This window comes from Oreochromis niloticus, linkage group LG7 (genome assembly GCF_001858045.2).
Source record: "Oreochromis niloticus isolate F11D_XX linkage group LG7, O_niloticus_UMD_NMBU, whole genome shotgun sequence".
Lineage (NCBI taxonomy): Eukaryota > Metazoa > Chordata > Actinopteri > Cichliformes > Cichlidae > Oreochromis > Oreochromis niloticus.
Genome location: NC_031972.2, coordinates 20,505,424 through 20,519,608, shown reverse-complemented (window position 1 = coordinate 20,519,608; position 14,185 = coordinate 20,505,424). Strand labels below are relative to the sequence as shown.

The 14,185-nt window shown below is 42.1% G+C and overlaps 1 protein-coding gene across 1 annotated transcript in view; it reads right to left on the bottom strand.

Annotated features, from left to right (window-relative positions):
* The window catches only part of ass1 (argininosuccinate synthase 1), a 32,256-nt gene that overhangs the window by 16,337 nt on the left and 1,734 nt on the right, over positions 1 to 14,185 (bottom strand). Inside the window, exons 2-9 of the mRNA XM_013268308.3 lie at positions 12,483 to 12,617; positions 11,536 to 11,604; positions 10,664 to 10,852; positions 8,914 to 8,970; positions 8,744 to 8,818; positions 7,932 to 8,002; positions 7,789 to 7,819; positions 2,640 to 2,730 (exon numbers count right to left, since the gene is read on the bottom strand). Coding sequence (XP_013123762.2) covers positions 2,640 to 2,730; positions 7,789 to 7,819; positions 7,932 to 8,002; positions 8,744 to 8,818; positions 8,914 to 8,970; positions 10,664 to 10,852; positions 11,536 to 11,604; positions 12,483 to 12,617 — 718 coding nt within the window. The remainder of the gene's footprint in view (positions 1 to 2,639; positions 2,731 to 7,788; positions 7,820 to 7,931; positions 8,003 to 8,743; positions 8,819 to 8,913; positions 8,971 to 10,663; positions 10,853 to 11,535; positions 11,605 to 12,482; positions 12,618 to 14,185) is intronic.

The following is a 14,185-nucleotide window of genomic DNA, read 5'->3' as shown; positions in this document are numbered from 1 at the left end:
TTTTTAATCAGTGAGAAAACTTTGGTGAGAAAGGCAGGGATGAAAAGGTGGGAGGGGGAATGAAATGAAACATTCTTGTGCTGATCTTGTGCTCAGAGGGAGGAGTAGGCTTGGGCCTTTGTGTGGACAACTAAAACAGCTTTTGTCATAGAGCGCTCAATAAAAGGCACAGAGAATATGTGTGAAAACGGAGCACAGGCATGCAAAGGGCCCGCGAAACCAGACCGGGCTTTTACTAGAGCATCGCTGTTTTACAAAAGCATCTCCAGATAACCGACGCCGAGCAACTTGTTTCGGAGTTAAACATTTCTTTGGGGGAAACTGGTAAAGAGAGATCGGGGTATCCATTGTCGTTGCAGATCCACTGAAAGGCATTTTCATTTGCTCTTTAAAATTTCCCGCTAAACTTTTGAACTTCCCCTAAATTACCCTTATAGCTTATAGCTCGTAAAGCTGCCCACTAAGTCTGTTCAATCAGAGGCGCTAGTGTCTCCTCAGCCTATTGATGTTGCCGTAGTTCAACCTCCACTGAGGAACCACGACGAAGGGACATCTGTGCCATTTGCCCCAGGCTTGGATGTGTCTTGCCGTTTTCTTTTTGCACAAACATGTGACACTTTCTACTACTCACCCTGAGCCTTGTAGCAATATATCTAATGAGCATTCCCCTGGCCCCTCAGGGCTCAATGTATTAGCTGGAGTTAATGCTTCCGGCCTGTGTGTGTGCCCCCGGGTCAAACATGGCAGCTTGGGACCAAGTAATGCTGTGAGGGGTTAGGGATAAGACTGGGTGGTCAGAAATGGTGATAAAGTGCAGCTGAGTCAGCCTCAGATCTGTAGCCCTACAGCTGTAACCATCAGTGTTAAGTAACAAGATGAGGTACGGCCTGGAGTGGACAGTGAGCGATAGTGGACCCGACCTCTTAACGATGATTAACAGAAGCTCCGAAATGTTTAAATTTAACACGTTTTTTTAATGTTTATGCATGACATGCAACAGAATGTCTCCAGGTTTGATGGAGCAACACAAAGTAAGGCAGAGGCCAAAGAAATGACACTAAAAGCACTGCGTGATTATCCTTCATATAATTCACCTCCTTCTTAGAGGTCACCACAGTGGCTCATCTGTCACACCAACCCTCTGCAGGTCCTCCATCACCACATCCATTCTTCAATTCTTCATCAAATAAATGGCAACAGGTCAATTGAATTGTCTGTTTTCAACTCGCATGATAAAGGTTTCACCTCCGAAGTATCACAAAAATCGAGCCTTCACTGTCATTCAGTCATCTTGAATTTTTAGTTCACTCTTTAATCTTCTCCTCCCTCGATTACTCTTACTCGCTCTTGACGTGCATCTCTCAGTCCTCCTTAGCCAGTCTCCGTTTACTGCTGAACACATATTCTCACACATTACAGACCTTCTTCCTTCCCTTCACTGGCTCCCAGTGAAATTTATTAACATATGAAGCTCTACATGAACAGGCCCCTGTTTCTTTTATCAGAGCTACTGAGACATCATCGCTTCAGCAGACTTCTCAAATGTCCGAATCAAGGTCTCCTAACTGTTCCATCCTCTTACTTTAGAGTCAGAGGCAAGACTGCTTTTGAGACTACGGTGCCCAAACTTTGGAAAAGCCTCCTTCAGCCTATCAGGCCGGCCAAATCTGTGATTTGCTTTTAACGGCTGCTGAAAACAGATTTTTCCAGGTTAACTTTCCCTTAATCTTTTCCTCTTTACTCTGGACCATTGTTTACATCTGTTTGTGTGTATGTTGGAATGAATATGTGACCCCATGCTTAATTATTTGTCTGTATGTTGGAACATGTATACGTATCTTTAATGTGTCGCTTTTATTCAAACTGTGAAGGACTTTTTAACTCTGTGTGTTGAAAAGTGCTATACAAACTCATCCGTCATATACATGAACAGTACTGTGTAAAGGTCTTGCACCTTCCCTGATTTCTTTAAATTTTGCAACAAAACTGTGGAAAAAGGTGCAGCAATTTATTAAAAGATGTGCAAACATAGAAACACAGTGTATAAAGCACATTCTTCTTCTTCTACACTTCTTATTAGGCAAGCTTTCTTGTAATGTATTTAAATAGTCTTCAGGAATAGTTCTCTCTGCTTCTTTAAGGACATTTAAAGCTCTTCTGTGTGTTGATCCTGCGCCATCTCTGTCAAACTGTTATTTTGGGCATTTTTCATAGATTCAGCAAAAGAAATTGCAGCAAATTATGTGTTTTGCCAGAGCCTGGTAGTAACAAAGCACCCAAATATACCATTTAAAACAGTTTCTTTGCTAAGCTGTCTGTTAACTGTAGACAATACAGGTGTCTTTTTTATGCTTGAATGACTCACTGATCATTGGCTTAAAAAAACGGTGTTCTGAAAATGGGCAGATACAAGGGCTGGGCTGAAAATGAGTGAAAAAGCAGTCAAAGAAAAACTTTGAAAGAGCTTCAAAAAAACCTAGAGACCTATTGCTGAAAACTTTTAAAAATTAAACAGAATCAAAGCATAAAAGAAACGATGGGTGGCTTAAAACTTTTGCACAGTACTGCAAAAACAGGTAAAAGACAGATGCAGACTGATGGAGGGATCAACAGGTGACACACGTGGCGAGCCCACAAACCTTTTTTGAACTCTATCTCCAGCACATCTTGGACATTTGGAGAGTCTTCTGGGTTCTTGGTCATCAGGTACAGGTCAGCTGGTGCACGACTCTGAAAAACACACAAAGTCACACACTCACTCTCTCCATTTCACATGCTTCACTCCCTGAGAGGAATAACTAGGACCTCTTGAGACCTCATCAAAAAGAGAAAAGAAACGGTATGAAGAGACTGTTGTGTGAGGAAAGCTCAGGACACGGCAAGCAGAAGAACAGAGGGAATGATGCGTGAAAAAGAAGACCTGAAAACGACATCAGGACTTGAGTGAAGACAAAAAAAGGGGGAAAAAAATCAATGTTCCATTTTTCTCCTCTATTTGGTTTCATTTTCCCCATGTGGCCCTGCACCACAGGGGAAGGCGAGGAAAAGCAGAACACAGCGAGAAAGAGTGGGAAAGGGCACGAGAATGAAATTACTCACATCCTAAAGAACAGTGAATACCTGACAAGTCAAAAACACACAATAAAACCCCACTGATGCTACGACAGGACCGATCTGAGCAGCAGTTCTGCCCGTCTGAGAGAATCTGCCGACTCTATCGCGTGTCTGCCATTCTCTCGCTCTTCTCTAATCTTCCAGTTTTCCACTTTTGATTTTCTGAGTGACGTTTCCCCTTCTGCTTTATTTTCAAATGAAGAATGTTCCCCTAAATGGGCATCGCACAATAAGACCTTCAAGTCTACACCCTAAAATCCACTAAAGTTGTCCTCGTTGACAGACATTTGTCGTTTTTCTTTTTTCCAGCTGGCGGGAGCCGGGAGCGATTTCAGTAAAGTCACGGCTGGGACCTAAAAGAGCGTGGCGGTCTGACGTGCCTGCCCAGCGATGCACCCCTCCAACAATTACACGGCATTAGGACAAGATGATGGCCAATGTCTCCTGAGCTGAGGCAAATTGCAGGGGGACTATGCAAAATAACCACTGGGCGCATTTAAATGGAAAGCTTTACCAGACTCTAAATCATCATACAATAACTAATCGGCATCCGCTCGCCGCCTGTCAGTGAGGAGAAAACGAGCAGCGCAATCACTTTCCTTCCTTTTAACTAAACACCGAAATTGACCGGGAAGGCGGCCGTCTCCCTCTCCTGTATTTTCTGCCTCAGTGCCCTGAAAGATGCCAAATGAGAGCGAATGGGAGAGGGACAAAATGACTGCCCTAAAAAGCCTTTTGATGCTTACTCTTGGAGAGGGAAGAGAGAAAGAGGGAATTAATCTTTTTCTAACCCGCAAATGCAACACAGCACATGAGAGGCACCAGCTGGAAGAATACTTGCAGGTGGTGGGATGCTACACTACAGGAAACCTGTTGTTTATAGTTTTTCCATTTATGGTCTTTTAATTATCATTTAATTAACAAGAAGTTGTTCATTTAGGCTTTCGGCTTTTGTTGTTGAAGAACGTCCGAGTTTAAAATAACCACTAAAGTATTTTCACCCGATCAGCTGAAAAAAAAAATCATTAATTTAAAAAGTATAGTAACAGTAACGCTTGAAAACTGATGCCAAAGCTTAGAGCTTGAACTTACATACTACTGAATACAAAAAAGAAGGGGGAAAAAAGGAAACGTAAAGGAACAGGGTTGTTTCCAGTGAGCGAGAGATCAATGCATTTCAATTCAAACCCCCTGCAGGTGGACCTGTCCCAAAGCCGTGGCCCTGAAAGAGAGGAAAAGGTAGAGATGGCGAAGGCGGGGGGGCGACGGGGTATTGGTGGGAAATGGGGCGTGAAGCGCACCATCATGTAGCACAGAGCAGCTCCTTTGGCAGTCTTTGCTTCTGCGATATTGTTGTGCTAAACGTGGCCCGGGCAGCAAAAGGAGAAGGCTGACGCATGAACTTAAAGCAAGTAAATTTCTATCTTTCCACTTATTAGTCGCCTCATTGGTTTTCAATCAAAGCCAAAAAGGGGCTAAAAGAAGCAGAAATGGCAGGAGGAGAAAGCAGGATTTGGGAAGAGAGCGGGAGAGGATGGTTTAAAAAAAAAAAAGAAAAGAGGAAAAAAAAAAGGAAAACATGTTTGGCGCAACAGATTGGAAATGATCCTAAAATCACCACGTTTCAAGTCTGTCCTTCTCCTTAAAATGCAAACATGGCAAATTGAGACAAGAATAAAACAATATGCTCGTGTTGTGCTGTAGAGATATTTATATTCATAGCGCCCTTGGATAGTGTCACATCCTGGGCTGAATTTAATGAGGACAGCAGGCGCTTGTCTATGAAGGCAAAGCTGCGATGACGACGATGCTTAGATGGTCGCAGAGAGCACTCGCCGAGTAGCACAGGTCAGGCTAATGAGACCTGAGGGCAGCGAAGGCGCATGACAAATACTGACCTCTTTGCTTCAGAGCACACACTGACATGTATACATACACCTACGAGCCCACTTCCTACCCCTACAGGCAGTCCTCCGACCATCCATCTTTCCAGCGAGCAAATGTGAACGGCAGCAAACAAGTTTTCATTTCCTCTAGGTGGGCAGAGGCACGGCGTTTCGCTCCTTTACCCCTGGTCAACGGGAGCAGTGGGCCATCAGCTCCCGGATCAAAGAAAAAAGGAAAAAAGAAGCAGGCCAGGGGAAACTCGCTGACAGAGGCTATAATTAAGACTGAGGTGATGTTTTAATGACTCGGGACGAGTGTCAAGCTGCCTCAGGGCGGACTCTGACTGCTCATGTGCGGAGGGACGAAGAGAGCGGGGACAGTGAGGAAGCTCGAGGATGTGGAGACATCCAAACACAAGTGCCGGATTGTTTACCACACATGATGGATGACAGAACATAAGAGGTACTAAGCAACAATTAAAACCTCAGCTGTTTTGCCAACTGGTGGTGGTCTACGAAGTCAAAAAAACATATATAACAGCACATAATATTTGTTTATAGTTAGCATTTTGTTTCCAGAAACGTAATTAGGCAAATCCTGGGAATTAAAACCCTGCACATTCATATTAATTACAGTCGCTAATATCTCTTCTTAATTAGTAAAGAATAAGCAGGGGACAAAACATAGACTACACCTTCACGTTCCCAGCAACACCAGAATCTAAGAACTTTATAAGAACCACTACATCAGTGCACTTATCAGATGCATGCCAACAGTCTGCAACAGCTAGCTGAAGCTGGCCTGAATGCATGTCTTCACATAGGTTAACGTTGCCATATGGAGATGAGTAAATAAAAGCCTGCAGCCCATTGTGGTGTAGGTGACCTGGTTTGGGGTTATCAGGAAGGATACAGTGTTAATCACAGAGTAACCTGAACTGCTGACGCTTATCTACAGACGAACATATGAGCGACCATTTGGATATTTTCTAATCTGACGGTGTTCAGCAGAGAGGGACCATTGTATCACAGATACAGAGGGGGGGACCATTGTATCGTCTGAATAGTCGCGGTCCGACCTCAGCCTTCAGGGCTGTAACTGGAGCAGAGAGACAGGCTGATACAGAGAGCAAGGTGACCTCTATCAGATGACCTTCAGGTAGATCAGAATGTGACCTGCTGGTTTAAGAATTTGGAGGGGGAAGTGACTTTTTTGTTTTTACCCCCCAAGTTTGAATTGCACTGGTGTTAAATGGAGAGATCATTTCGAGATTGTTTTTATTAAAATTTTAACAAAAAGACTTGAAAACCTTTTGCTTTTTTGTAAAGAAGTCTCTACCTAGTCCCGCATTTGAGGCTCTGGGGTAATATATTCAAATCCTTTCACCACTTTAGACCTCTGTGCCATAAATATTTCATTGTATTTAATGCTATGAATCGATTCAATATTGGAGAAAAGGTCCAGCACAAACCCCTCCCGAATGAACTCACACACACACACACACACAATACCATCATCATACATCGCTATGCTATTGAGCTGGTTCGTCTCATTCTTTTCAAAACATTTCTCCGCAGGACGGCCACTAAAGAGGCAGCGGAGGGGTGGGAAAGGGACAGAGAAAGACAGCAAGAGATGGAGGTCTGTGAGTTACAGTGGCCCTGCCCCTGCATCTCCGCTCCAGCAGCGCAGGACCCCTCGCCTCCCTGTGACACCCCGTCCATTGGGGACTCATCTGTCTGGCGCACTGTCTTTGTACTTTACTGTTACTGGTGACATTTTGGTGTCACGGTGTCATGATGAAATGGCTCCCCTCCCACGTCGCAGCCTGCGGCGGCGCAACCAGTGGAACAATGAGGTCCCGAGGAGTTGGGGTTGGAACTCAGGAGGCCCCAGCTGGGCGCAACGCCCTAACCCTTCCCCCTCCCAGGCTCCCATGAAATCGGGAATTAGTAGAAGCGTTGCTGACGACAAGTCAGTGTCTGTGTGTCCCAGGCTCTTCCCAGGGCCTGGCGAGGACCCGGGGTGAGGAGAGACAGAGGCACAGACACAACGACCGAGGGATGGGAGCTCTGGGGGGCGTGGGGGGTCACTGGGGGCAACCTGTATGTACTGCACTGACCTTTAACCCTGCAGAGATCAAACCCTTGACTCACCCATGGCACTGTGGGAGAGTGAGTCATGTTTGTCTCTGGCAGGGCTGGCATTGGTCAGTAGACTGAAGGGAAGGTTTACTGATGTGTCCCTCCAAGTGTCTGACACATTTAACCACGCGTACACACAAAAACGCAGCATTAGGTGTGTTAGCTCGGCGTGTGCGCATGAGATGGATGCTGAAGAGATGACTCACTGTAGTCAACAATGAGATGTACCTGCAAGCGGCTTATGCAGGTTTCTTTCTATTTCTCATGATCGATTTCAAGAACAGGTACCGATCTGAAGATGATGTCATCCTTCAGAAGTTTAGGCAAAACCTTTTACCTTTTCAGGTTCACTTAAATTGTTTTTGCACCTGTGCAAACCTCTTCTGATCAGCTTTTGTTTTTACAGGCTTGAACATGGGTGTCAGTGAGAAAGGTTAGAAAAAAATGCCTCAGACAGTCTGCAGAAGTCTATTTTCTTAGAACAGTTACAGAACAGCATATTGGAAGGCGTTTCTTTAGTTAACAAGTATTATACTGTAACAGTTTTAATATAAATTCAAATTTAATACAAGTAAATCACCACAGGATTAAATATAAAAAAGTGATGAATTATGTTTCCTTTTATTAAACATTGCGAGCTTACCTTGGGATTCTCCAGGATGCCCGACTCGTAGCTGTAAAGAAATGTCATTTGAACAATTAAAGTTTTTCACTGGAAAAAATAAAATAAAATCAAAGATTCTGAAATAAGAGCTAAAGAAGATGCATCACACCAGTCCTGCTCACCTTATATGCATGAGGTTGGCGTCCATGCTCCAAGGTGCCCGAGGGGTCACAGGCACAGGGATGCCATGCTCCTACAGTTTAACAGCAAAAGAAGCTTTTAAGTTACATCCTGTGAGCACAACTCGCAAAAGTGTACGTCTCCAATGAGAAGGTTCTGACTGAAGGATTACAGAAACAAAATGTATACAGCTTGGTTTGTAAGCAGAAACTCGTGGATCTCTCCACGCTCTTTCTATCTTTGTGATGGAAAAATATCAAAAAGAAGCAACAAAGACATTTTGCATACATACATTTTTATTATTTTTTTAAAAGTAAAAAAAATCAGCACTTTAAGACAAAGTAAATTTCACAACTAACTCACAGACTGGCCTGAAAGGTGTCGGCTAAACATCATGACCACCCTCTAGTGGGAAAAACTGGCGAGGCCCATCATTTTTTTTTGATGGGACTACATCGACAAACATCCACCAGAATACAAGTAGTCCACGCAATTTAATCTGAGAATCTGAGGTAAAAAATAAATAATTAAACCAACAAAATGTTTGTTATAATATAGCCTCTAATCTCCTTTTTTGGGAGTCCACTGCATGCTTAATACTTGTTTTTTCCAAAATATTCAGGATAATGTTAACATCACTATTAAGTGGATGGTACTTTTAGGACTCGTAGTTTTGATCAGGTAATTGTTTATTAGGATTTTTTTTTAGTCAAAAGGTAAATCTGTACCTTGAAATTGTTAACAGACCCATTAGTATGAAAATAAAGGTGGTAAAATAATTGTGTTTCGGACATTATGCCACCGACAGAGTCACCTTTGCATACTCCATCAAGTCGGTCCTCCCCCGGAAGCGGTTGTAAAACTCGGGTATCCTCCAGGGTGCGATGATCTAAACAACACAAACGGAGAAACTCTTTCCAGCTGCAGTGACATTACTCCACAGTGGCGGTAAATTACATCCATGCAATAAATAAACAAACTCACCTTGACCTCAGGGTAGAGGGCATAGCATGTTAGCTCAAAGCGTATCTGGTCATTCCCCTGAAAAGTGCAAACAACAGTTCAACTCGATGTTACTTGTTGTGTTACTTGTTGTATCAGTTTACAATAAATACAGATGATTAAAAGTGTGCACAGCAGGGCTGTTGCTAACATTTTTTTTTAGATTTAAGTGCTTATTGAAGTTATGCATAAAATAAAATATACATCATTTGATGGCTTCCTTTGTTCTAAGACTCATATATGTACAGGGGAGCATAGTAGTCTAGGTGTGCGCCATCACTTCAAGTACCTTTCCTTCATGCAGGTGTGAAAAAAAGAGAGAGAGAAAAAAAACACACAAACAAACAAACATAGGTACAGATGTTGCTAACATTTTTAATCATTTATTCATATTTTCACCAATAATCTGCTTTATTTTTTTTATCTATAAAGGGCCAGACAAGACCCCAAACCCCAAGTTTACATATTCAAACAATTAGTTTTCCACAAACTACATCCTAAACTCAAAAATACCCTCCATGTACTAACAAAGACAGTAAAGAAAACCAAATGAATCACAGTTACTATGCAAAAAATACTTAAAATGAACCATTTTACTTCACACTGACTCAAATTTTTAGAATTGTTGATTACTTTTTGTGTTAATGGATGAACTGATTAATTTTTAGTTGTTTCTATACTGTCTCTTTCTATAGAAGCTTGTTAAAAGACTAAATGGACGCGAGCTGCACTTTGAAACACGAGGCAGGGTACACCCAGGACAGGTCGCTGGCCTCTCACACAGCTATAAGAAGTTACAATGTTTTAAACCTGTATTTTAACTCCATGATGTGGTTTTTGACTCCATCTATAGGCAACATGTGGACACTGCATTTCAGAAAAGACTTAAAATAATAGAAGGAAAATGTATTTAAAAAATACAAAATGTTTTTTTTAAAGGGTTTTTTTATTTTCCAGAAGTATATTTGAAAATATATTATGAATCCCAGAAAAATCTCCATAAATTTGCAGTGTAAATATACAGGAACTATTACTAAAGCAGCTAAATTTGTGCTCTGAACATACATCGGGTCAAATCAGGATATGAAAACAATGGCATGAAAGTGTGGCTAACCGAAGTGACGAGTCTAAATAATGAGAACATTGCAAACTGTCACTTTCACAACTTAGGCTGAGAAAATTCTTGGTGTACAGCCTGAAAACATATTCATCTGGTACAGCTGCAGATAGATGAGGTAGATGACTCAAAGTTGTCCTGATCTGTTAAATTACCAACTCCGACCAAATAAACTCTGTGCTCTTATTTTACCATTTGAGCTGTACGCTCTTTCCCATTAAAAACGCACACTTTAGAAATAAGACAGCTGTTATTCAGCTGTTATGCCTCTTTCTTTTCAAAGGACTAAATAGAAAAGGTTTCTGAAAGAGGAAGGGTAGATTTTAACTTTGTAGTCTTATTAAGGTTAATAAGCAAACTGTGCAAGTTTCCAAAAGTTTAGACCTAGCTAATAAGTCTGTACTTTGAAAAGGCTTGGATCAAACCACCTCGATTTTAACCACCATGTCTGAGGCTTAATTTATAATAAGAAAATTGATGCAAAGCCCTACATTTGATTTTATGTTCCTGCTCTTCAAAAAATAAAGATGTGAACTAATACCCAGAATCACATTTGCAGATTTTGGACATTCTTACCCCACACGGGTAAGATTCCATGCCCATTGTCTGACTTACCTTTCCAGTGGCACCGTGTGAGACAAACTGGGCACCCTCCCTGCGTGCAATCTCCACCTGACGCCGGGCAATGCAGGGCCGTGCTACCGCAGTGCCCAGCAGGTATCGGTCTTCGTAGACAGCATTGGCCTGAACGGCAGGCCAGATGAAGTGCTCCACAAACTCTGTACGAAGGTCTTCAATGAAAACCTGCACAGCCACAGAGGCGAGGACACAGAACAGGGTTTTGTGTTACATCTGAATGAATTCACACTCTGGTCTTTTTTTAATGAATAGATAATGAATGGTTGATGATACAATTCCCTAGCATGAAAAAAAAAATGTTTACCACAAAATGGCTTTGTGACGAGAATTCAATCAGAAAGAACGAGAATAGAGAATGTAATACTTTCTATGAATTATAGTTTATTATGACGGTGAGCAGAGCTTCAGTATTACTTGTCTGAAAGGAAGAGAGAACACATTATTGCTAACAATCAGTTGTTTGACTGATATTACTGAGGGGTATTGAAACATTTTGTATAGAACATTTAGCAGAAAATGAACCTTTGTCACTTCAAAATGGTTCCATCATGTCATTTGTCCAGAAGACTGACTGTGACTCTGACTGTGGTGCAGAATCAAGCACTGCCTTGCTAACTCGTCTGTGAAATAAAATTCTAATGAAATTAATAAAAATTTCCCGCATTTACTATAACTTCTATAACTTCTACATCTAGAAAAAAATATTAGCATTGGCATCAGTGCCAGAAATCCAGGATTGGTCAAGCTGTGCATAAGCATTAAAAGCATTGTAGCTGACATTCTCTGATGTTGCTCCCACTGCAAACAAATCCTAATCAAATACAACATCCTGTTTCACTGACGTTTACCTTCTTTGCACCGAGGCTTTCCGCCTTTTTCCGGGCAGCTTCAAAGTCTTCGTCTTGCCCAATGTTGGCCTAGAAAGACAGAAAAGTGCTGTGAATGTTAATGTTGATGTTTAAATCTCCAGGAGAAACAGCATGAACACAATGAGAAGATAAAATATGCAGGTTCTCTAGTTTAGATTCTTCTATAAATTAAATGCATCGACACACAGAGGCACATGCCTACCAAAGTGTTATTTTTGACAATCCACTGTCTTGCGATTCAGATCACGTCTGCTGAGGAGATGAAACAACTGAGAGTGAACACCACTCGAGGCCATGAAGAGGCTGTACTGATCTCCTGAACTGAGCAAGGGACTATTTTTCTCACATAGTAAAGTGAATTGTAGCAGCTCTAAAAGAACCTACATATTGCAGTAATGACACATGAATTATACTTGCACAGTGGCACAGTAAACCCTCTTGGTTTTTGTCTACGTCTCAGTACTTTCACGCAAGTGCTTGGTTTTGTAATTTCATGAAACATTACACTGGATCATGCACTGGATGAGTGCCTTCTTTTACTCCACTGAAGAGCTAGAGCCAAAAAGATTTAGCGAAGTGTACATCCTGTTCAACAGCTGTGAACTTTTGGCTGACACCCACCCCCACTGACCTACAAAATCACTAAATGAAGTTAGACAGTCGGAAAATCTGCCTACTGTGCAGTTCTGAGTGACTGTGGGGCAAAACGTAAATCCAGGCAGATTTGAGCTGTCATTATGAATCCAAACCTTTTGACCCGTGCAGAGATACCTTAGGGGTTTTTTTTGTTGTTTTTTTAATAACAGACCACAGTGAACACCTGTAACCCTTTATAAAGCTAACTGTACAACCAAAAGGACACAACATGCAAAAGCCTGGCAACATAAAACTAAACCAACTGTTGCGTGCATGGCTTCAAACCTTACCAAGTAGGTGATGACATCATAGCCCTGCTCCTTGAGCCAGACCAGAATGCAGGAGGTGTCCAGTCCCCCGCTGTAAGCCAGAACCACTGTACCTTTGGACATGATGAGTGCTTTTTGCTGAAGCAGCCAAAGAAGCTGTCGAGTGGCAGGGAAATAATTACATTAATTGGATGATTACATAACTATTACCTCGTAATGAGGAAATGTCAATTACCCAAATTCTGATCACTGTCTTTGTTTGACTTAACAGCAGGTCCCAACAGACCATTAGTTGAGATAAGTTTTGGACAATTCATGATTCGGTTAAGTTTCCAAGGTTAGCTTGGAAAATTTCCAACACAAGGTCAGATGCTCAAATATGAGCATTTTCTGCTCACAAACTCCAATACCAGGTACTGGTGGTATTGTCTGAAGTTGTGCTGTTACAATGATATACATATCATTGTTAAATATACAAATATACAGAAAGGCAGGAATGGACTCGTCTACCACTATAACAAAAGCTACAGCATGCAGCTTTGCAGGCTCCTTGTGCCACTGAATGTCATTGAAGAACTGGAAGATATCACCTGAAAAACTTTCTCCAAAATTCATCTTAGAAAACATGCATATGCTTCCTTGCAACAGAGCCCAGAGTCAGTAATCCGGATACATAGATGATGGATCGAGCTGCCCCATGAGGAACAGTTTGGGGGTAACTGAATCAGCATCCACCACCTCAGGGGACACAAAGCCCACTGGTTTTGAGTTTAATATCTCCTGTACTTCAATCAGTACCACCCTCATTAATTCTTCCTGAAGAGTTTGGGTGTGGCTCTAGCATGGTCTTTCCTCATCTGATATCATCAGCTGGGTTGTTGCTGGAATCCACATAACAAAATGCCCAGACATGCCCAACTCTGGATCAACTCTGGAACAAATGCAGACTGCCTCTACAAAAATTTGCTCTCAGGAGCTCAGTGAATTCTAGCATGGTACCGTGATAGGATCCCACCTGTGCAATAAGTCCAATCGTGAAACTTTCTCACTACTAAATATTCCACAGTCAGCTGTTAGTGGTATTATAACAAAGTGGAAGCGATTGGGAACAAGAGCAACTAGTATTGTAAAATCACAGAGTGGGGTCAGTAGATGTTGAGGTGCACAGTGCGCAGAAGTCACCAACTTTCTGCAGAGTCAGTCGCTACAGATCTCCAAACTTCATGTGGCCTTCAGATCAGCTCAAGAATAGTTCGCATGGAATGGGTACATCCATCACCAATAATGGATGTAAACCACGCTGCTGCTGGAGTCTAAAGCAGCAGAGACGTGTTTGTCTGGAGTCACAAATCACATTTCTCTGTTTGGCAATCCAAGAGATGAGTCTGGGTTTGAGATGAGATGAGATGAGAATGGTACTTGTCTGAGTATGTAGTGCTAACTGTAAAGTTTAGTGGAGGGGGATTATGGTTTGGGCTTGTCTTTCAGGAGTTGGGCTGGGTCTTTTAGTTCCAATGAAAGGATCTCTTAATGCTTCAGCACACCAAGAGATAATGGACAATTTCATGCTCCCAAATTTGTGGGAACAGTCTGGGGATTGTCATTTTCTGTTTCAACATGACTGCACATCAGTTCACAAAGCAAGGTCCATAAAGACATGGATGAGTGAGTTTGTGTGGAAGAACTTGACTGGCCTGCACAGAGGCCTGACCTCAACCCAACAG